The sequence below is a fragment of the Heterodontus francisci genome, chromosome 28, assembly GCF_036365525.1.
Source record: "Heterodontus francisci isolate sHetFra1 chromosome 28, sHetFra1.hap1, whole genome shotgun sequence".
In the NCBI taxonomy this organism is placed as follows: domain Eukaryota; kingdom Metazoa; phylum Chordata; class Chondrichthyes; order Heterodontiformes; family Heterodontidae; genus Heterodontus; species Heterodontus francisci.
Window position 1 is genome coordinate 32,344,534 of NC_090398.1, and position 24,678 is coordinate 32,369,211.

Genomic DNA, 24,678 nt, shown 5'->3' on the forward strand with positions numbered 1-24,678 from the left:
CTCCCAGTTTATTGAAACCCAGGTTCAGAACCATCAGTGATCGGTTTGTCCTGAGAGCAGAGGCGAGATCATCAGCACAAGAATCTGTGAGATAGACTTTAGTTAGCCTGGAGATCAGAAAGAGATAATATTATAATGATCAATCCTAGTCTTTGTTAATTACAGTATTACTGATAATGTACAGTGTTTATTCATAACACAGTGAATGATACTAATAACAATGGATGGTGTTAGATATTGAGTTATATTAAACACAATCTCAAACAGTCAGATAATTACCACAGCTTCTGTATTTCACAGGCCAGGTTCCTCAGAGCTGCAGATAATAGTTTCACTCCAGAATCTCCCAGTTTATTGTAACCCAGGTTCAGGAACTTCAGTGACCGGTTTGTACTGAGAGCAGAGGCAAGATCCCCAATGCAAGAATATGTGAGACCGACATTAGTCAGCCTGGGTTCAGAGGGAAAGAGACAGGGATACGATGAATCATGATGAATCCCAATGTTTGTTAATGACACTCTTACTGAAACTAATAACAATGTACAGTGTTTGTTAATATTACTGATACCATTAATCATTGGGTAGTTTCAGATATTCAGTTATTCTAAGCACAGTCTCACATAGTCTGGTACTTACATCAATTCCTCTATTCCACAGTCCGGCTTCCTCAAAGTGACAGACAGTAGTTTTATTCCTGAATCTCCCAATTTATTATTACCCAGGTCCAGAACCGTCAGTGACCGGTTTGTACAGAAAGTGGAGGTTAGATCCTCGGCAGAAGAGTCTGTGAGACCGTTTTCATTCAGACTGCCGATCAGAGAGAGAAATAAAAAGGGAAACAGAGTGAGAGATTTTTTTAGCATAAATATCTGGAGTTTATTATTAAAATTATTAATAAAATAATATTCAGTGTTTATTAATGAAAATATTACAGATACTAATAACATGGTGTTCATTAATATTGTGCAGAGTCAGCCATCCAAGTATTATAAACACAATCTCACACAGTCTGGTTCCTACCCCAGTTCCTGGATTTTGCAGTCCGGGTTCCTCAGAGCTGCAGACAATAGTTTCACTCCTGAATCTCCCAGTTTATTGATCCCCAGTCTAAAGACAAACAAAGAATGAGACACAAACTGAATCAAATCCTGAATCTGAGACAACGTTTCTCTGTTGGATACAGAAAAAAAACACAGAAAAACCTCAGGAAAATTAATCGCCTGATTTTCCTGACACTGGCAATGAATCTCACTTTGTCTGACTCCCCATATATTCAGGAACTGTCAGTAATGTACTTATTAAATGTATTTATTAAATTAAGTACTGTCGATGTGAAGCATTTAAATGTCACTCAGTCTGGTTTCATTCCCTGAGCAGAATTACCTTCCTGGAGCTCAGTGACAGCCTGGTCATGTTGAGGGAAAAATGTCTTATATCTGCAGGTCTTTTCCCGGATATTATGGAATGGAGCAATTTTTACCCAATTAAATTAGGGGTGACTTCCTGCAGTATATATTCTGAGCATCATAATAATCTGTATAATATTGCGGAATGAGTTACATGTAGAAACGGTGCTAGCTGCTGCTGTAAAATACATCTTCCAGGATTTTTTGTAGCAGGAAGAGTTTATTCTCTCTGTTGCAAGTTTTAAATGTTTCTGTACTCTAAAGTACAGGGGAGGGGAGTCTCACTTTATTCCCCATTGAACTAGTGCTGCATTTATTTCTGGTGTAACCAGTCTGACAGTTTTTGTGGCATTTTTGGAAGATCCCTCCCCACATGGGGCCTCTCACACACACGGGGGAGGTTATGGGAAATTCCTGGGTTCACTAACTCCGGTTTTCAAAAGGGAATTGAACAATTATCTGTAGAGAAAAACTAAATGCAGGGCTATATGGAAAGGGAGGGGGAGTGAAAGTAACTGAGTTGCTCTTGCAGAGAGCCCGCACAGAGGCAAAGTGCCAAATGACCTCCTTCTGTGCTGTAACTATTCTATGATTCCTACACCTGGTGAAGAGAGTGGGATGCTTGGACACATGGACTGCTGCAGTTATTTCAGTCTATGTGGTAATAACAGTAAGGAGCAACTTCTTCAATGGGCATATCTTAGTCAATATGAAAAACAGTTAATTAAATGATCAGACTCTCACTGACCTGTATTAACCGATAAAGACTGTAACATCCCTACTTGTTCACAAGGATCCATTTTACATACTCCAATTCTTAGGGAATTACTGACTGATCCTCTTATTAATTGTCATATTTGTATTGAATTTACTACTCTCCGATTTAACTGAACTGTTCATTCCCCTTCATTATGGAGCAACAACACAATCCATGACTGCTCCACAATTCACCCAACAGTTAGAGAAAAATAAACTGTTACCTCAACTCCTGGCATTTATGCAGTACGGGTCCCAGACACTGGAGTCCTTCAATCTGAATGTAGCAATTCTCCAGATCGAGTTCTTTCAATGTTTCACAGAGTCCAATGGTCTGAGACAGGACTGCACAGTCAATCAGCATCAGCCGCAATCCACTAAATGTAAGTGTTTCCACAGATCCCACTGTAGTGCGAGCCAGGATTGTACTCTGAGACTCAAACAGGTAATGCAATGTATTCAGGAGATTCCTTTTACCTGTTGCACTCTTTCCAATCTCTCCTTCACCCAGTCAATCACTCGGCAAGTAGTTTGATGAGGAAATCGACCCAGAAACTCCTCCAGGGGTCGTGTTGCCTGTGGGGAGGAGAGACCAGCAACAAAACGCAGAAATATCTCAAATCTCCCATCTTCCTCACTGTGAGCATCACTGAGGAGATGCCGGATGTCCCTGGGATCTGGAGTCAGGAATTGTGTGAGTGCGGCAACAAACTCTTGGATAGTGAGGTGTGGGAATGTGTAAACCACACTCTGGACAGAATCATCTCTCTCCAAAAGTTCCATCAGGAATCCAGACAGGAACTGGGAAGGTTGCAGATTGTACTCGATCAAATCTCCATCTCTAAACACAATCTTCTTCTCGGAGACTCCTGTGAAGGCCATCTCACCGATCTTCAGTAACACATCACGGGGGTTTTCAATCTCTCGGCTATGGTTTTTCAGAATGTTGTAAATATAGTAGGAATATAGCTGGGTGATGGTCTTGGGAACTTGCTGCTGTTTCCTGTCTCTTTGTGTAAAGAAGGGACCCAGTGACAGACAGAGGATCCAGCAGTAGGAAGGGTTGTAACACATGGTGTACAGGATCTCGTTCTCCTCCACGTGTTTGAAAACAGCTGCTGCCACCGTCTGATCTTCAAAAAACTTGTTGAAATATTCCTTCCGTTCATCACCAACAAATCCCAGGATTTCAGCCCAGACACTGATCTCAGTCTTTCCCAATAAATGTAATGCAGTGGGACGGCTGGTCACTAACACTGAACATCCTGGGAGCAGCTTGTGTTGTATTAAACTGTACACAATGTCAGACACTTCACACCAGCATTCGGGATCTGTGCACATGTACTGAGGTTCTGTATTTCTCCGATTGTCACCAAAATCGATCGTGTCCTTGAATTCATCCAAACCATCAAATATAAACAGCAATCCATCTGGGCTGTTGCAGAGCTCTTCCAAAATATTCTGCATGTATGGATAGAAAAGCAATATTATGTTCCACAGGTTTATTTTGCAGTTGATAGTGTTCAACTCTCGGAATTTAAAACTGAAAACAAATTTTTTGTTTGGGTATATTTTCCCAGTGGCCCAGTGATGGACAATCTTTTGTACCATTGTTGTTTTTCCAATCCCCGGGACTCCACTCACTGCTGCTGAACTCCCAGATTTGGATTTTCTCAGGGAAAAACTGCTCTGGAACAATTGATCAGTTCGGATTTTTTCCAGTTCTTTCCGGAGATGTTTCTCTCTCCACTCTTCATGGTCTCGGCCTCTTGCCAGCAGTTCATGTTCTACAAGTGTCCGATCTTGAACAGCAGAAATGACCGTTAGCTCAGCGTATCGATCAACCAGCTGGAAAATCTTAACCTTCTCCTTTATTAGGATAGTGTTCACTCTCAGTGTTTCAGTTTGTACCCGGAGTGTTTCCTTGTGTTTCTGTTGAACATCTTCAATTAGAACAGACAGAAAGTGGTTTTCAATGTTAGTTGTATTGATATAAAAACAACTTCTGGATATCATTTCACTATTCTGTGAAGCATTACAAGATTTAATTCACAGCTTCACTATCGGTGAATTTAAAACTCAGTTCTGGATACCTCACATTATCTGGGTTTTGTGTGCATTAACAGAGGGACAGACTGTGCATTGTGAAATTGCTCCTGTTTCAGGGCTCGTATAGTTTATCTGGTGTATTACCTGCTCCTCAATAGACATCTGATAACAGGTAAAGGTTACTGCCAGTACAAAGATACATAGGGAATTCCAAAAATGATTCAATTCATGAAAACTTGATCAGATAAGGGTGGGAACATTTGACACATTTTGTTTGGGCAAGAGACTTGAGTATTGAAATGTTTTAATTGAATTCATTACATTAGAGAAGGAAACAAGCTCACAATTCCCAAAATAATTAATAGGTGAAAAATGAAAGTTTGAATCAGAATGGACATCAAGGTAATTTTATACCCAATGGATAGTAGAGCAGGTATACTGGGGAAAGACACGAAAGGGGCAGTGTAAGTGGTTAATGACAATAGAAATAAAACCAGAAAATGCTGGAGAAACACAGCAGGTCTGACGGCACTTGTCAGTTTTGGTCCAATGACCTTTCATCAGAACCTAAGTAACAGTGGAACGTTTTTCTGTGGATGCACTGAGTGGAAGAACACAGGGATTCATCTCTGACAGGGACAGGCTTTTTGTGCTGAATGAACTTTTCCTGTCCCTAATCATTTTTGTATTGTGTTTCAGAAATTGTGAAGTTTTTCAGCAGTTTTACACAGACATTCATTGAATATGTTTTAATAACAGCCCATCATATCACCGATTCGAAATAGCATTTGAACTCCAACCCTCTTCACTTTAATGTTAAAGCAGAAAATATTTGCAGTTCATTTCAGTTGTTTTACCAATAGTTATACTCTGTTGTTTCATTTTGGTCTTAGTTTCCCATATTGCAGGTTTGAAAATTAAAAAAGATAAAAGCAAAATACCGCGGATGCTGGAAATCTGAAATAAAAACAAGAAATGCTGGAACCACTCAGCAGGTCTGGCAGCATCTGTGGAAAGAGAAGCAGAGTTAACGTTTCGGGTCAGTGACCCTTCTTCGAAACTGTGCAAAATGGAATAAATTTTGAACATATCTAGCAACAAACATTAAAGATAGTATCAAACGTTAACTCTGCTTCTCTTTCCAGAGATGCTGCCAGACCTGCTGAGTGGTTCCAGCATTTCTTGTTTTTATTATTGAAAATTAGAAATATGCCTTTGTTAGTCATTACATTGGGTCTAAAAAGAGTCCTGAATTAAAAGGGTACTTCTTTGCGTGGAATAAGGTTTTCTCTTGCCCTATAATTGGGAAAGCAGTCAATATCTTTCTCATCATCCTGGACTTTGCCTTTTTCTCATATTTCTTGATGGATTAATGTTCTATTGTGTGGACATCTGTAAATCTCAGATCAGATCATATACTTCCTGATGCCTTCTGCTGCTCTGTGAAATGATAACATTTTAAAGTTTCACATTTCTGCAGCTCGTTCCCTATAGGTTATGTTGATATCTGCCTCAAGAAAATGCTCTTTACTTGTGAGCCCCAAGTGCATTTGCATCACATAGGAGAATTCTAGCAAAAGTAATTGAATATACTACCATATTTCCATTGGATTTCATAGTGTATCAGGATCCTGCCAGGTGTGTATGGGGTTTCACAGTGTATCAGGATCCTGCCAGGTGTGTATGGGGTTTCACAGTGTATCAGGATCCTGCCAGGTGTGTATGGGGTTTCACAGTGTATCAGGATCCTGCCAGGTGTGTATGGGGTTTCACAGTCTATCAGGATCCTGCCAGGTGTGTATGGGGTTTCACAGTGTATCGGGATCCTGCCAGGTGTGTATGGGGTTTCAGAGTGTATCAGGATCCTGTCAGGTGTGTATGGGGTTTCACAGTGTATCAGGATCCTGTCAGGTGTGTATGTGGTTTCACCGTGTAGCAGGATCCTGCCAGGTGTGTATGGGGTTTCACAGTCTATCAGGATCCTGCCAGGTGTGTATGGGGTTTCACAGTGTATCAGGATCCTGCCAGGGGTCTATGGGGTTTCACAGTGTATCAGGATCCTGCCAGGTGTGTATGGGGTTTCACAGTGCATCAGGATCCTGCCAGGTGTGTATGGAGTTTCACAGTGTATCAGGATCCTGCCAGGTGTGTATGGGGTTTCACAGTGTATCAGGATCCTGCCAGGTGTGTATGGGGTTTCACAGTGTATCAGGATCCTGCCTGGTGTGTATGGGGTTTCACAGTGTATCAGGATCCTGCAAGGTGTGTATGGGGTTTCACAGTGTATCAGGATCCTGCCAGGTGTGTATGGGGTTTCACAGTCTATCAGGATCCTGCCAGGTGTATATGGGTTTTCACAGTGTATCAGGATCCTGCCAGGTGTGTATGGGGTTTCACAGTGTATCAGGATCCTGCCAGGTGTGTATGGGGTTTCACAGTGTATCAGGATCCTGCCAGGTGTGTATGGGTTTCACAGTGTATCAGGATCCTGCCAGGTGTGTATGGGGTTTGACAGTGTATCAGGATCCTGACAGGTGTGTATGGGTTTCACAGTGTATCAGGATCCTGCCAGGTGTGTATGGGTTTCACAGTGTATCAGGATCCTGACAGGTGTGTATGGGTTTCACAGTGTATCAGGATCCTGCCAGGTGTGTGTGGGGTTTCACAGTGTATCAGGATCCTGCCAGGTGTGTATGGGGTTTCACAGTGTATCAGGATCCTGACAGGTGTGTATGGGTTTCACAGTGTATCAGGATCCTGCCAGCTTTGTATAGCGTTTCACAGTGTATCAGGATCCTGCCAGGTGTGTATGGGGTTTCACAGTGTATCAGGATCCTGCCACGTGAGTATATGGTTTTGCAAGATCTAATGAAGAACATCTCGATTAAGGGAAATAGTTCAATGTCCACATACCTACAGGGTATTTTGTAAGTCCTGTAAATTATAATTGAACCTCTGCTGAATAGTTAAGAACGCAGGACAAATCCAAATGACACCCAAACCTATTTCCCCAGCCTTTGAGCTTCTGATTTCCAGATTCCGACAGCTTCTAAACAAACAGTTAGATTCCAGTATTTCTGATTCTCCAAAGTGTTATAACAGAGTTGAGCTTACGACTACACATCCACTTCATCATAAACACCACTTCTAACTCCATAACATTGCCAAACTCTGCACCTGCCAGAGCTTATCTACTGCTGAAACCCTCATCCATACTTTTTCTGCCCTTAGATTTGACTAGTTGAAAGCTCTCCTGTCCGTTCTCCCATCTTCCACCCTCCCTAAAGTTAAGGTCATCCAAAACTATGTTTATGGCGTCCGAACACAAACCAACTCCATTCACCTATCACAACCCTGCTCGCTGATCTACATTGGCGCTCAGTTGAGCAACTCCTCAATTTTAAAATTCTCATACTTGTTTCCAAGTCCCTCCAGAGCCTCTCCCCTCCCAATCTCTACAAACCCCTCCAGCTCCACACCATCTGTAATATCTGTGCTCTTCTAGTTATGGCCTCTTCATCCCCAATTTTAATTGCTCCTCCATTATTGGCCATGCTTCAGCTGCCTCATCCTTAAGTTCTGAAATTCCCTCCCTTTGCCTCTCGACCCTCTTTCCTCCTTTCAGATAGTCCTAAAAACCTACTTTTTTACCGAGCTGTTGATCATCTGCCCCAATAGCTCTTTCTGTGCCACCATGTCACATTTGTTTGAGAATGCTCCTGCAAAGCGCTTTGAAATATTTTACTACATTAAAGATGTTGTGTAAATTCAGTTGTTTGAAATTGCCATTTCTTCACTTACCTTTCAGGTGCTTGGGTACATCAGATAAAGCTCGAGTGATAATCATGTAATCAAATGGCTCAGAACCTGTTTAAATTAATTACATTTCATGAAATCAGATTTGTGTAATATTATAGTAAATTCTGCAGTGTTTGAATCTGAAGTTGAATTCAGTGTGTGATTTTACCGTACCACGTTCCAGTATTTCTTTCAGTATTTTCTCCAACTTTGGTAACCCGTGACGCATTTTCACAAAGGCTTCCCACATCACCCTTCGTGCCAGAGAGCCTTTCTCCATCACCAGATTGAGGAGAAGTTTGGAACTGTCCTCCCTGTTTCCCTTCTCCACGAGCACAGTGACTTTCTGTAAGGAATATTAATGCATAGATTGAGGAGTGGAGTGAAAGATAAACACGGGGAATAAGTAAAGGATCTGCTCAGTGACAGTAAAACAATCACTGGGCCATGTATTGATTTATTTTGAACATGGTCTGAACATTCTGTAAACATCTTGATTTAGTCATTAACAATAATTCAATCAGATGAAACTAAAATAGAGATCATCGGTAAAAACAGACAATGTTGGAAATAGGTCATCAGCATTGTTGAGAGAGAAAGGAAGCTAATGTTTTCGGTTCAGTGACTTTTCGTTGGAACTAGAAACGTACAGAAGAAACAGGTTTTAAGTATGTACAGAGACAGCAAAAGGATGGGGCAGATGAGGAAAGTACACAAGGGAATGTGTGTGATAAGGTGGAAGACAGATAGAAATCAGATATGTCGTTCTAGGAGAGGGAGGAATCACAAACAAATTGGAGTAATTTTAATGTGATTCATTTTATCTGTCCTTCAGTATCCAACACTTGTGGCAGAACTTGTATCTCAAGGATTGGCCTTCACAGCCATCAGCAAAGGTGCACGAAGAGCAGACATCCCACCTAAATGGATTGTTTGATGTGTATCCAACATCTTTAGTAGATGGAAGGATGTTAACCAATATCCAACATGACAGCAGATTACTGATTGACAATATGATCCATTTACTTCTCACATGTACTTCCTTCTGTCACACTTTGTGATTTACTTAGAAATAAAACAGCAGTGAATCAGAATTCCAATACCCAGGAAGGGACATTTCTGAACTGAGGGAAGCAGCTGGAAAAGTGTCTGAAAAATTTCCAACTAATCGAAATAACCGCTGTTGATTTATCGGTCAGGAAAATTGATCAATAATAATCATGATGAAAAATGCAATCACTCCAATCAATTTTCCCTCAGTATTTGAACTATCTGACACCCATTATTTTACAGTCACTGCCAGTTTGAAACCTCAGTAACTGGGAATACTCAGGATATTATTCAGCAAATCTTACATTTATAAAGAGGCTTCAATGTAAAAGAACATCGATTACGGTGGTGAGCTGGTTATGTTACTGGACGTGTAATCTAGTGAAGAGAGTTTTTGGTGGTATGTGAATTCAAATTCAAATTTCAAATAAAAATATTTAGAAATAAAAGGCTGAGATCAGTAAAGAATATTGTTATAAGACCTGGTATCCTTTAGGTCTGATCTCTATATGACTGCAGTTCTACACCAATGTGGTTATCTCTGAAATGGTTTAGCAAGCTGCTACAATGGAGAAGAATCTAAACAGATGGAACACTTGGCTGTGACCTCGGTGATGGATTTGGACGTGATAAAAGAACACCCAGCCGAGTCAACCCCGAAAATTTCTCCTCTTTGATATCTGGTACTTAGACCAAAATGGGGAGAAATGGACCATATATTTGTCAAGCAAGAATGTGACAATCATAATTATAACATCATATTTATTAGTCAACGTCCTAGACTCCTCCATCAGCAGCAGAAGCAGCATGTGATAGACAGAGCTAAGTGATCACAGAACCAATGGATCCAGTTAATTCTCATCAGTCCTGTTACATCCTGTTCCAGAAGCTGCTGAAAAATTAACCAAACATGGGAATGGAAATCTCCAATTGATGATCAGCCATCACCTTTTCTAAGCTGATGAATCAATAATTCCCCATATTGAACTCAACTTGAAGGAACAACTGAGAGCAGCAAGTGTACTGAATGAAGTCCAGGTTGCACAATTTAATGGCCAGTTTCTGGACAAAACAAATGCTAGGGGTCCCGACAGTATTCTGGCAGTAGCTTTGAAGATTTGTGCTCTGGAACTAGCCCTTGCTCAATCCAAGTTGTTTCAGTACAGCCATAACATTGACATCTACCTGACAATATGGAGAATTGCTCAGTTATGCTCTGTACACACAGAGCAGGATAAACCTAAGGTGGCCAAGTACCGTCCCAGCAGCCTACTCTGAATCATCATCAAAGTCATCAATAGTGTTATCAAGCAGCACCTATTTAACAATAACCAGCACCAATCATTTGCAGACCTTATTACAGCCTTGGTCCAAACAAGGACAAAAGAGCTGAATTTCAGACATGAGGTGAAAGTGATTGCCCTTGAAATCAAGTCAGTATTCCACTGACTGGAACATCAAGGAGCCCGAGTATATCTGAATTCAATGGAGATAATGGGGGAAAGCTCGCCAGTGGATTGAATCTAATCTTCTACAAATAAAGATCGTTTTGTTTGTTCAAAGCCATTCATCTCAGCACTAGGACATCCCTGCTGGAGTTCAATGGGGCAGCGCCCTTGGCCCAACCATCTGCAACCACATGCAGAAAGAACTGAGCATGACCGAGGCTTCGGCTGACAAGTGTCAGGTAGCAATTGCATCACACAAAGTGCAGGCAATTACCACCTCAAACACAAGAAAGTAGAACCACCTTCCTCCTTCATTCATATTGTTATCCACATCACACCTAGTCTAATCCAACCTCAGCTACCACTGGGGGGGATAGGGATGGGGGTGGAGGGGTGGTGATCGGGAGGCACAAAAGGCCAGAGTCAGAGGAAACTGTGATTTGCAATTGCACCACAGAGGTTATAGGGCTGGAGGAGGATACAGACATAGGAGTTTGAGAACAGGACTAATAGCTGAGTGGGACAGGGAGCAAGCAGGAGTTTTGAATGAGCTGAACTTAATGGGGCTGGAGGAGGGGAGGCTGGTCAGGGAATAATATAAGTAATTGAGTCTAAAGGTAACAAAGATAAGGATGAGGGTTTCAAAAGCTGAGTGGAGACGGCAATGTTATGGAGGTGGACATATGATGTATTTATGATAAAGCAAATATGGGATCAAAAGCTAAGCTGGTGAGCAAATAGGAGGTTTAGGTTGGAAACAGACTGGTTCAGTTTCAGAGAGTGGACAGAAAGTGGGAAGAAACGAAATGACGTGGAGACAGAGTTTGTATTGGCAGCAGAAGACAATGACTTCAGGCATCCCAATATTTAACTGCAGGACATTTCAAGCTCAATAAATGACAGGAGCTAAAAAAAAAAGATAGATTATAAATAGAGAAAGAAAAATGGGCCTCATTTTGCAACGAACGCCAGTCATTTAGTGCCTTGTCCATAGACATTTGGTTTCTGTAATAGGAGTTCTTCTCAGTCAATTCTGGAAAAAGCACAGCACCCTCTTCATTGAGAATCTGGGAACAGTATCAATCTGACCAGCAAGTGTGCATCTTCTCAAACAATCAGATTGAAGAATCATTAATGAGCAGGGGAGAGTCTGAACCAGCAAGTGTCAGTCGGAATATTCAATTCAGCATCAAATCAGACACAGATAGCGGAATAAAGAGAGGGAATGAAAGATTAGCTTCAGAAAGAGAGAGAAAAGAGACAGAAAGAAAATATTAAAACTTTTTTGTTATTATTTTCTTAAATCACCAACAATAACTTAAATCTGAAGGAATGAGACTTCACACTTGTTCAAGTTCATTTTTGGTGCTGAGTTTGTTTGACAGTAATTAAGGTTTATCAAACTGTTAGAAAAATACCTGCACTGGAACGGACAAGCCTGAACTTTTTCTGGCGAGTTTAATGTGTCTATATCAGGTAACACCAGGCAGTTCAATGTATTTCACTGGGGAGTACCTTGGTGACAGACCGTTCTCGCTCAGCTTTTGCAGGAGCAGGACATCTCTGAGAGTAACTTCTTGATCTTCGCATTGAACTGGGCATGTGCTGTCGCCAGAAGTTACTGTCTAATTTAATACCAGTGAGCGCATTTAGCCCAACCATTATTTCTACCGCAAACTGCAGCCGATTGTAAAATAAAACACGAAGCTGCCAATATGTCATTTTCCAGGCACTCACTCTTTAAGCAAAACAAATCAGAAATCAATCTATTCAGGTGAACTGACAGAAAGTTACAGAGTTACAGATTGAGCTCAATATCCTGTTTGTTCTGTGTGAAAGACCATCCACAAGAAGAGCACAGAGACAGGTCATTGCAGACTGGATGATCTTGATTTCCGGATATAAACCTCCGGGATGTGATGGTCCTTTACAAAAACACAGGTTCTGGAAATGTGCTCAGTTGTGTCGTTTCTGAACACGCCATCGATGGAAAACAGAAGCAATGGGAAAATCACTGCACAAATTCACTAGCTTGTGATCAGAACTATTGGAGTTACTGTTGTAGAGAGGGATTTGAGAACTTTGGGCTCATTCCACTATAGATGAGCAGATTCAATGAAAAATTCATGCACATCTTCAGATTCTGAAGAGTTATGATCAAATAAATAAATGGTAGCGGATGCCCGTCCATTATACACTCTGCTCGGTGATCAAATCCATTTACTTCTCTTCTGTTAAAGGGAACTGGATGCCCGTCCATTATACACTCTGCTCGGTGATCAAATCCATTTACTTCTCTTCTGTTAAAGGGAACTGGATGCCCGTCCATTATACACTCTGCTCGGTGATCAAATCCATTTACTTCTCTTCTGTTAAAGGGAACTGGATGCCCGTCCATTATACACTCTGCTCGGTGATCAAATCCATTTACTTCTCTTCTGTTAAAGGGAACTGGATGCCCGTCCATTATACACTCTGCTCGGTGATCAAATCCATTTACTTCTCTTCTGTTAAAGGGAACTGGGAGAACATTACTGGCTGCTTGCTCGGAATTTCCTAAAGTGCTGTCTCGGGGAGTGACGCTCCACTACAAGTTCTACCGCCCAGATTGAGCCTCCACCAGAGTTGGAATTGACCCCGGTAATCTGTAGGGGAAAATAAACCCAACACAGCATCAGGCTTTCAATCCCCACAGTTTGTTTCTGGTTAGATTCTCTGATTGAGGTTCATACATTTTATCTTATTTAACATTTTTTTTTTGTTCTTGAAATGCCTCTAAATAACTCCGCAGATAATTTTTGTCATCTGCCTGTTCCTTAATTCCCTTGAAGTATTTTCCATATCAATTAACTGATGACCTTTCCTCCACCTCTCATCTGTTTCCTCTGCTCTCTGCACTTCCCAGTTCCACTGAAACTGTCACCCTTTGATTTCATTCCACAGAAGAGTTATACCGGAACCGTTACCAGCCCTATGGACAGATACTGATGGATCTTCACCTCTTCATATTGTTTCAGATTCAGGATGTTTACAATTTCTCTTCTGCAACATTCTATGATTTGAAGATCTGATATCCTGTCAGTTCTGTGATGTTTACATCGTTCAAACTCATTCTGTGTCTCTCCCACTTACCCGATGTTCTTGTCCACTGAAATGTCTCTGGTATGTTAACAATGAGCTGACTCCGTCCACCCCTGCTTCAATCGCCTGTTCTAGTCTGTCCCGGTAGAATTTCATCAACTGGAACAACTGGTAATTGTTACACTTTGTCAAGAACTCAGTAATTATGGAGTTCGGATCTGTGAACAAAAATGAGAAAACTAAACTCACTATCAACTTTCTATCAGGACTGTTACAGTTCTTTTTACACCAAATGGCTCTTTGATCAATGTTTCTATATGTGGCTCGGTGTTACATTTTGTTTGATAGCGCTCTTTCAAGAAGTGACCGGGAATGCATGACTACGTTAATGGAATTAAATACAAGTGGGTTTTTGTTGTTGATGCACTGTCCTGGAATTCTTTAACACGGGGGAGTTCGTAACTGTTTGTTATAAAAAGTTATAACCAGTATTTCACTCGGATTTCTGTGGATGCCGAAGACCTCACTTAGAAACTAGATCATATCTCTCATGCTTCTGACTTTCCAATGAGTTCGGATTACTTTGTAATTTCACATAGAATCACAGAATGATACGATACAGAATGAGGCCACTCAGCCCATCGTGTGTGTGCCGGCCCCGTGCGAGAACTATCCAATTAGTTCCCTTCACCTGCGCGTTCTCCAGAGCCATAACTCTTTCCTTTAAGTATTTATCCAATTGCCTTCTGAATGTTATGGTTGAATCTTCTTCTATCACCCTTTCAGGCAGTTTATTCTAGATCGTAACAATGTGCTGTGTAAAACAATTGTCTCCTCATGTCGCCTCTGGTAATTGTCTGCTACATACACAACACTCAACCCTAACTCCAATTTTTGGGGATATTGTAACATTTTCGTCGTTGCTTTTTGTTTAGTAACAAGTGACTTTATCTCTCACTACTTCAAAACCACCTTCCTTATTTCCTGCTAGTAAACTTTCAATACTATTTGTTCCTGCTCCAATTGTTTTTTTAAAATTACAATCTCGTTTCGTCAGCTGATGTCCTTCCCACTACTTCATTCACCTACCGTGTGAAACAACTGTTGTTGGTCGGTTCAGATCGTGCTCGTCCCTTCCCATTCCCCTGAACTCACTCTAGTGCTCTAAGAGATTGAACACTGCTTCCTGCTACAGCCATGCAGGAGCTCATTAATTTGTCTCATATTTCCCTCCTTTAGTGGCCCAGTGAAAACAATCAGACATCTCCATCTTAAATCTTAATTGGAGTTTTCTGTAACGGTTTGAGACAACGGAGTCACTTGCTCGGCCATTTCAGAGGGCAGTTAAGAGTCAACCACATTACTGTGAGTCAGGAGTCACAGGGAAACTGGACTGGGTAAAGACGGCAGATTTCATCCCTTAAAGGACATGAGGCAGCCAGATGGGGTTTTACAGCAATCTGGTAGTTTCATGATCATCATTACTGAGACTAGTTTTTTATTCCAGGTTTATTAATTAATGGAGTTTAAATTTCCCCAGCTGCTATGGTGGGATTGGAGTTTGTGTCTCCAGAGCATCAGTCAGAACTCTGGATCACTCGTCCAGTAATATCACCATTATGCTACTGTCCCCTAGTATGTGCTAGTTACAAGATGCACTTCAGCAACTCACCAAGGCTCCTTTGACAGCACCTTCCAAACCCGCAACCTCTAACACCTAGAAGGACAAGGGCAGCAGATGCATGGGTCTGTCACCACCTGCAAGGTCCCCTCCAGATCACACACAATCCTGATTTGGGACTATATCGCCATTTCCTTACTGTCACTGGGTCAATATTCTGGAACTCCCTCCCTAACAACACTGTGGGTGTACCTACATCACATGGACTGCAGGAGTTCAAGAAGGCAGCTCACCACCACCTTCTCAATGGCAATTAGGGATGGGCAATAAATGCTGGCCTAGCCAACTATGCCCACATCCCAAAAACAAATGAAAAAAGGTTTCAAGACGATGGCTCACCGCCATCTTCTCAAGGATTATTAGAGATGGGGAATAAATACTGACCTTGCCAGCCACGCTCACATTCCAAGAATGAATAAAAAAAAGTTTTAATAATTCCTCGATAAACTTACCTCTCTGAGTGACATCGCTTCCAACCTTTGGCTATTTTCCAATCTCCAACCACTTGTTCCAGAAAGTTCTTCCCTCTAGCACCAAGGAGGTAACTATCAGGACCTGCTCAGGGCTGCAGAAGAGTCTGACTATTTCCCTGACTATTGAAACTCCCATTACTGTCACTCTCCTATTTCAATTCCACGCCTGCCTCTCAACCCGTCTTACTGGAAATCCTGAGGAAATCCCTGTTCCCAGTTACTGTCTCTATCCACAGTACAGTCATCAATACCGGGTACCTATTGGACGGTTCCAGTACTCAGGCTGTACCTGCACCTGTGACTGCGATACCCATCTAGATGGTCGGTCACTCACTTCCCTCTTTCTGCTCAGCTCCTGCCCGGATGTCTCTACTTGTGTGGGCTGTACATTCTCACAGGTGACCTGGACAATTTGTCTGGACAGAACTTATATTTTAAAGAATTTTGTGAACCTACCTGTGTCCATTCTCATTGAAGATGTTGGATCTCCTTCCCTGTTTAAAACTTCAGCCACAGTGGCGACAGGGATTCCCAGATCATGATGCTCTGTAATAGACACAATATTAATAGGATGGACAGACATATATTAAAATGAGAACTAGCATGTTGACTCCTTAGACATGCTATGAAATCCCTCCTTCCCCATCTGTACAACAGCTGTTAACTCTGGGATCAGGCATTTTGTGAGTGTTACGTTCAACACTTCACACCAGATGTGACACAGACAGCTGCCCAGTGAAATCCAGCGAGTCCTGTTGATCTCTACAATTGAGTGCCCGCTGGCCGAGACTCTACACTGGGAGTGTTCCTTGGCAAAATTTACTCGGACAATGCTGGCCAGCACCAACCTTTGTTGCTGATGTAGGAAATATCCTGCAGGAAAATACGTAGTGAGGTAATCATTGATTTATTCATTAATCCTTCATTGAGTTTTACACAATGAACTATTTTGGCATTAAATTTTGTTACATTCTGAATGTCATATGCACCATATATACAACATACAGCAGATGCAATTTCTCCTTCTCTCTATGTGCAGTGACATTGTCCCTATGTTAAGGGACATTTTCCGAAGTCAGTATCTGTTTTTGAGTGCACTTACATAATCTCTCATGTTATCAGCATTTGACTAATGAACACTGTAGGAGGTGAGAATACTTACCACTGTTCTACTAACATTAACATTGATATCTATTTGCCATACAGTAAATTTAAACTGTTAATTGAAGCACCCTATTTATTTTTGTACATCTTTAGAGATTCTGAACTCTCAGAAAATTCTATAAATGTTATAGATTTGTCTGCAGTTTTACAGAGTGAGCTAGTTGTTCTATTCTGTGTTTCCCACCTGCACAGTGAGTTTGAATGTGTTGGGTGTGAGTGTGATTGTGTCTTGAGTGAGAAACACCTTTGATGACTCCAGAAGTAGTGATGCAGGGACAGTAAGAGGCGCCATTGGGAGAGGCCGTGGTTACGACTGGACAGCTAAGTAGTGGAACCGAGTGAGGGATGACCCATTGAACTAAGCAAAGGAGAAGATGCATTAGAGGAAGATTTTCTTCTTGACCATGGCACATGTTACAGAGAGATGGAAAAGGTTGAGGAGGGCTAATATAATAAGCAAACAGGATGTCACTTGTAATGTTAATAAGTGTATTCCAGTATGGGTGGCATTGGGAAGTGACAGCAATTTCAGGGATGTTGGAGTTGGAGACTGGATATATAGTTATATTATTACTGGTGATGATGAGGTCTCATGGGGGCCACCCTGCCGCTCGGCAATGGCAGCAAAATGTCAATATTTAATTGTATTTAAATAAATGGATTAATTACTTACCCACTCCCACTGTCCATCCCGGTGTGATATTGGCGCCGGTGGCCGGCACTCCCTCGCCTTCGGATCCCTGTCTGGGGAGCTGATGGGGGACACAGGGTGGAGGGGGGGGGGTGGTTGGGGAGCAGGGAAGTGTTTGGGTGATGGTTGGGGACGGGGGAATCAAACTTGTCTGATGGTATTGGGGGTGTTGGGAAGGGGTAATGTTTAAAGTTTATAAACTTTGGGGGGGGGGGGTTGGGTGGGGACGGTCAGGACCACAAGATAAGGGTTTTTGGGAAGAGAGCAAGTAATGAATCTGATCTTCATGTTGGGGGAGAGGATCGGGATAACCTTATTTATTTTTTAAAAATTAAAAAAAAGATTAAATTAAATGGAAGGGCTCGAAGCCCTTTAAAAATGGTGCCAGTGACTGGTGCCATTTCCGGGGACGGATTGCCCACTCCGGCCATTTAAATGAGCTGCCCCCTTTAATATCACAGTGGTTCCCTGATGTGCGATCCGCTCATAGTTTATGTCCACCACCAATTACAGCGGCGGACATTTAAAATCCAGCCTCCTGTGCAGTGACATTCTGGAACCTGACACTTGGTCTTCTCGGCCCTGTGCAGCAAGGCTTTAACCGGGAACCTGTCAGCTCACTAACACTATGCAGCAAGTCTCTAATCTGGTACTGTGCCTCACAAACCCTGTGCAGTGAGACTCTCTCCTGGCACTTTACCTCACTCAGACCTTCTGCACTGAGACTCTGTAATCAAGCTCTTATCCTCACAGACTCTGTGCAGTGAGACTCTAAACTGGTTCTTGTCCCATGACCCAAAGTATTTCCATCCAGCTGTTTGGAACATCTCAGCAAAAACTTGTTAAAGATAAGACTCAACTAGATCATCTAACTCGGTCTTACCTGGGGGTCCAATGCACAGGCACTAAAGGACTCTGGGCTTGTATTGTGGCAAATTGCAGCAGAGCCTTGTTTCTCGGTGTGGCCCAGCTGTACTCACACAGGAATGGGGGACACTCAGCTGAATGAAACATTGTTTCCAAATCGCTCAATGACTTTGCTCCTCCCTATCTCTCTCACCATCTCCAGCCTGTAAGACTTTGAGATTTCTGCACTCCTCCAATTCTGACACCTTGGTCATCAATGATTTTAATCGCTCCACAATTGGCGGCCGTGCCTTCAGCTGCCCGGGCTTTAAGATTTGGAGTTCCCTCCCTAAACCTCTGTGCCCCTCTCTCCTCCTTTAAGACACTACTTAAAACCAACCTCTTTGAGCAAGTTGTTGGTCAGGTCTCTTAAATATCTCATTATGTAACGTTTTTGAGAAGGGCCTTGGGAGGTTTTGCTGGACAAAAGGTGCTATACGATTGCAACATGTTGTTTGAGTATGTGTATAATTAAAGGTACATGCAACAAACCAAACTGGCCTGGCTGTCAGCCTTATCACAGAATCACAGAATTGTTACAGCACAGAATTCAGCCCATCGTGTCTGCACAGGCTCTACGAGTGAGCAATTCACTGAGTGCCAATGCCCGCCTTCTCCCCATAACCCTGTACATTCTTCCTATTCGCTGTGGTTTCTTTTGCCAATTCCCTTACATCTGTGCACTCTCGTTCTTGATCCTTCCATGAATGGGAACAGTTTCTCTCTATCTACTCTGTCCAGACCTCTCGTGATTTTGAATACCTCTATCAAATATCCTCTCAGCCTTCTCTTCTCCAAGGAAAACAGTCCTAACTTGTCCAATCGATTTTCATAAACGAAGTTCCTCATCCCTGGAACCATTCTCATGAATCTTTTCTACACTCTCTCCAATCCCTTCGCATCTTTTCTGAAATGCGACACCCAGGACTGGACGCTATACTCCAGCTGAGGTCAAACTAGTGTCTTATGCAGGTTCAACATAACCTCCTTGCTGTTGTAATCTATGTTCCTATTAATAACGCCTGGGATACTGCATGCTTTATTAACCTCTCTCTCAACCTGTCCTGCCAGCTTCAATGACTTGTGCACCATATACACCTACGTCCCTTTGTTCCTGCATCCCCTTTAGAATTGTACCCTTTATTCTATATTTTCTCTCCATGTTCTTCCTACCAAAATAAAACACTTCACACTTCTCTGTATTGACCTTCATCTGCCACTTGTCCACCCATTCCACCAGCTTGTCTATGTTCTTTTGAAGTTCTAGACTATCCTCCTCACAGTTCATAATGCTTACATGTCTTATATCATCTGCAATAAGGGGAGGCAGTGGCATAGTGGTATTGTCACTGGACTAGTAACCCAGAGACCCAGGGTATTGCTCTGGGGACATGGGTTCAAATCCCACCACAGCAGAAGGTGGAATTTGAATTCAATTAATAAATCTGGAATTAAAAAGCTGGTCTAATGATGGCCATGAAACCATCGTCGATTGTTGTAAAAACCCATCCGGTTCACTAATGTCCTTTAGGGAAGGAAATGTGCTGTCCTTACCTGGTCTGGCCTACATGTGACTCCAGACCCACAGCAATGTGGTAGACTCTTACACACCCTCTGAAATGGCCTAGCAAGCCCTCAATTGTACCTAACCATTACAACATCAATAAAGAATGGACGGAACTGTCTTCTTAACAGCACTGTGGGTGAACCTACCCCACATGGACTGCAGCGGTTCAAGAAAGCAGCTCACCACCACCTTCTCAAGGGCAATTAGGGATGGACAATAAATGCTGGCCTGGCCAGCAACACCCACATCCCATGAACGAATAAAAAAAACTTTAATTGTGCCCTGCACACCAAGGTTTAGGTCATTAATATATGTCAGGAAGAGAAAAGGTCCTCACACAGATCCCTGGGAAACTCCACTACAAACATTCCTCCAGCCTGAAAAGCATCCATTGACCACTACCCTCTGTTTCCTGTCACTCAGTCAATTTTGTATCCATGTTGCTACTGTCCCTTTTATTCCATCAGCTATAAGTTTGCTCACAAGTCTGTTGTGTGGCACTGTATCGAATGCCTTTTAGAAGTCCATGTACACAACATCAACAGCATTGCCCTCATCAACCCTCACTGTTGCCACTACACAAAACTCCAGCAAATTCGTTAACATTACTTTCCCTTAACAATTCCATGCTGACTTTCCTTAATTATGCCATATTTCTCCATGTGAATATGAATTTTCTCCTGAATTATTGTTTCTGGAAGTTTTCCCACCACTGATGATAAACTGTCTGTCCTGTAGTTGCTGGGCTTATCTTTGCATCCTCATTTCCTATCTTTCCTGAACACCGTGTATCCAGGAATATTTAATACACAGATCTGCCCTCCTTAGAGCTAGCTCTCAAATTTATAAATTTCCAATCCTCTGCCACCACCCGAGAGTAAGGAAGACTCGAAAATTATGGCCAGGGTCTCTGCAATTTCCCCTCTCACTTCACTCAGCATCCTTGGGTGCATCTCACCCAGTCCTGGTGCTTTATCAGCTGCAAGTATATACCGACTATCTAATATCTCCGCTTTATCAATTTTAAATCCTTCTAGTGTATTAATTACCTCCTCTTTCACCATGGCCTGTGTAGCATCATCTTCCTTGGTAAAGACAGATGCAAAGTATTTATTTAATTCTTCAGCTATGCTCTCTGCTTCCCTGTGTCAATCCGCATTTTGGTCCCTAAATGGCCCGACTCCTCCTTTTACCAGCCTTTTACTATTTATATGCTAATAGAAGACTTTGGTATTCCCTTTTATGTTAGCTGCCAGTCTCTTTTCATACTTTTTACTTTTCATACATGTTTACTTTTCTTACTTAATTTTTCACTTCCCTCTGAAGCTTCAGAATTCATCCTGGTTTTCCACTATATTATCTACCTGATATCTGTCATAAGCATGCTTCCTCTTCATCTTCATCTGTATCTCTTTTGTCATGCAGGGATTTGTTTGTCCTACCTTTCCCTTTTGAGTAAATATATCTTGACTGTGCCCAAACTATCTCTGCTTTGAAGGTGGCCCACTGTTCAGCTACTGTCTTTTCTGCCAACATTTGATTCCAATTAACTCGGCCCAGATCCATTCTTTCCCCTTTGAAGTTGGCTTTCCCCCAGTTAATTATCCTTACTCTCGACTGCTCTTTGTTCTTTCCCTTAGCCAACCTAAACCTTACGATACGGTGATCTAAATGTTCTCCTATTGACACTTGATCCACTTGGTCCACCTCATTCCCAATAGCCAGATCCAGCAGTGCCTTCCTTCTCCTTGGACTGGAAGCATACTGCTGTAGAACATTTTCCTGAACACACTCTAGGAACTCTTGCCCTTCTCCACCCTTTACACTACTGCTATCCTAGTCTATTTTGGATAATTAAAGTCCCGCATTATAACTGCTCTACAATTCTTGCACCTCTATAATTCCCTTACAAATGTGTTCCTCTACCTCCTTTCCACTAGTTGGTATAGACCACTATAGACTTGACCAAGCAATGTAATTTCACCTTTTTTTGTCCTTATCTCCAGCCACATGGATTCTGTCCTTGACCCCTCTTGGACCCCTGAACTCCTTCCCCTTTTCTTCATTTCCTTTCTTTCCTGAACACCATGTAACCAGGAATATTTTACACACACTCCTTCCCTCCTCTGAGCCAGGTCTCTGTTATAGCCACAACATCATATTTCCACATGGCAATCTGCACCTGTAACTCACCAATCTTATTATCGAACATTACAGGTACAATCTTCTGCTTAAGTGCAAGAAATGCCGCATCTATCACTCTTTAAAACAATATATTTCATCACTGTAGCTCAACCTGTTGAGACAATTCCTCTGGCGAGCAAAGATGTCACCTTCACATGGAGTGCCAAGTGTCAAGAAAAAGCTTAAACAGAGTTAATGATGATTGATTTGCTGATCTCAAAGTCCAGCCTCTAGTTTTGACTTTCAAGGCCACCTGTGAGGAATGTTTAAACATGTCAGCTGAGGGATGAACAGATTTAAATGGGGTTTCCATGACTCCGTCCCTTTTAATTACCACTGTGGTCACTGAGGAGATGCAGGACAAGCAGTGACTACAGGGATGCCTGAATACTTTCACTCTGTTGTTGACTTAGAATCAGATGCTTGAATTAAAAATCTGTGCGTAAATAAATCTATAATCATTAAACTTTAGTGACGGGACCCTCGTATATGTTGGTAATTTGAGTAGTGGCCTTTTCTGTCAAGATTGGTGATCAGGATCCCCCTATCTGTGGGAGGTGAATTCAGCCAGCAACCAGTTTCCATCTTCAATATTCTGACATTTGTTTCTATCCAAGGCGAGAGGCCGCTCTGTTTTGTTCCAGTCAGTTTCACAAATTGCCTCAATAGCATCAACTTATTTTAGCAAAAACACAGCCCCTGCTTCATTCTCAAACCTAACTGAGATTGGTTCTTAGCTGGCTGAAACTGACTTTGCTTCCTTAAACAGTAATTTATCATTATAAATAATCTGGGACAAATGTTACCTCTGCACTTGCTGCGCTGCTCTGACTGAATCACCATTAGTCTGATTTGTGGAGTTAGTTATTATATAAAGATTAGTAATTCGTTTCCCCTCTCTATGAGAAAGGTGCTTTCAGCTTGAAACAGGTAGGAGGGCGCCTTCACCAATCTTTATATCAAAGTAACGACTCAAATTAACAACAGGTAGGAGGCCGCATTACTAATCTTTATTTAATAACTAACTACTCAGATTACCAACAGGTAACAGCACCATGGGAACTTTAACAAATGTGATGAACTTTCCTGCAACAAGAGAAAAAGGAACATTTATAACTAACTTTGTTAACAGTTGGAGTGACAGTAAAACCTGAAATTGGTTCAATTTGAATGAACAGAAAGGAATCTGCCCTGACCTGAAGGAACTGAGGAGGGTTTGAGTTCAAATCCATCCTGAGGACTGGTAACAGCTTTTACACAGAGGGCGGAGTTCTCAATCCTACAGAACAAGGATCAGATAAAATTAACCATTTGTGACTTGTTAAAATAATTCAAAAGAACTTCTACCTGTTCGTTTGTAGTGAAATAACAAGAATATAACTCGCAAAATAGAGAGACAGAAAATCCTTTCAATCGATTTAAAATATTCCTCATGTTTGTTCCTCTCTAAAGGGAGAGGCTGCTGCTGTATTTTCCAGGTAGCTTGGTATTTACAGTTCATTAACATGTACTATTGTCCAGTTTTAAAAACCCCAAGGCCCTACTGTATTCTCCGACCTAATTCCCATCATTTCCTCACTGAGTTAAATTGACATCGTCCCGCTAAAATAATAATGAATTATTGTCATTGAAGAGGGTCAGTGTTTATCTTCCAAGTTACTCTGATGTTGTGACTGGATCGTGTTCATTCCATCCTCAGGTAACCAGAGACTGATTTTCCTGAAGTGATAACCTGCCTGTTCCAATGTGTGAACCGTTTACTGAGCTGAGTTATGTTCAGTCTGACCTCCTGGCCCCGCCTTTGATCAGTTACATTTTAAAAAATATACGGGGCAATAAAAGCTTCAATTGTGATTAAATAAAATAAATCGTGCGGAGTTAGAAAGTGCAGCTTCACAACCTTACCTAAAATTGGAAGGATGTTGTATTGGAGAGGATGGGTTAAATGCCCAGAGTTCGTGTTGCTGTTTTCTGTCTCACAAGTGCTCATAAACTGTGTCTATGGGAGACTGGTGGAGACCGGGGGTGGGCTTTATCCTGAAATCCCCGGTATAAATGGACTGTCCGCAGTCACAGTCACAGTCACCGCACGGTCTGAGAATAGATACAAACCCGGTGCTGCAGAACATATCAGACTGCGGGAAACAGGCTTTAGAGAAGAGGAGTCAAGGAAGAAATGAAAGAATAAAACATAAATGAATCTGACCTTGATCCCGCAAGGATTTTCTATTTCTGTGCAGATTTTGTCACGATTATCCTTGGTATTCCATTACAACCAATCAGCTATGAGCTCTTTGATTTATTTTAGCAAGTCACAAATTGGGAATTTGATCTGATTCTTGTGTGATTCATATCTCTGCTTTCTCTGAGAAAGCTGCTGCCAGGGCTCAGAATGGATTATTATATAAAGATCAGGAATTCGTT

General features: G+C 41.8%; 2 protein-coding genes across 6 annotated transcripts; both read right to left on the reverse strand.

Moving 5' to 3' along the window:
• LOC137385175 (NACHT, LRR and PYD domains-containing protein 14-like) lies at nt 1-2,608 on the reverse strand. Its single transcript, XM_068060160.1, has 5 exons — nt 2,387-2,608; nt 1,021-1,107; nt 637-807; nt 280-450; nt 1-84 (listed from the first exon to the last, which is right to left on the reverse strand). Coding segments are annotated over exons 1-5 (570 nt in total). The 5' UTR covers nt 2,527-2,608; the 3' UTR covers nt 1-83.
• Nucleotides 2,526-24,678, reverse strand: LOC137385174 (NACHT, LRR and PYD domains-containing protein 3-like). 5 transcript variants are annotated; one of them, XM_068060157.1, is made up of 7 exons: nt 24,461-24,678; nt 23,451-23,533; nt 16,199-16,288; nt 13,640-13,806; nt 8,184-8,355; nt 8,013-8,078; nt 2,526-4,105 (listed from the first exon to the last, which is right to left on the reverse strand). In XM_068060157.1, the coding sequence occupies exons 3-7, from the start codon at nt 16,212-16,214 to the stop codon at nt 2,622-2,624; spliced, it is 1,905 nt and encodes a 634-aa protein (XP_067916258.1). In that variant the 5' UTR covers nt 16,215-16,288; nt 23,451-23,533; nt 24,461-24,678; the 3' UTR covers nt 2,526-2,621. The 5 variants fall into 5 exon arrangements, with proteins under 5 accessions (XP_067916258.1, XP_067916256.1, XP_067916259.1 ...); XM_068060155.1 differs by having other exon boundaries at nt 24,160-24,678; XM_068060158.1 differs by lacking the exons at nt 23,451-23,533; nt 24,461-24,678 and adding an exon at nt 18,481-18,807.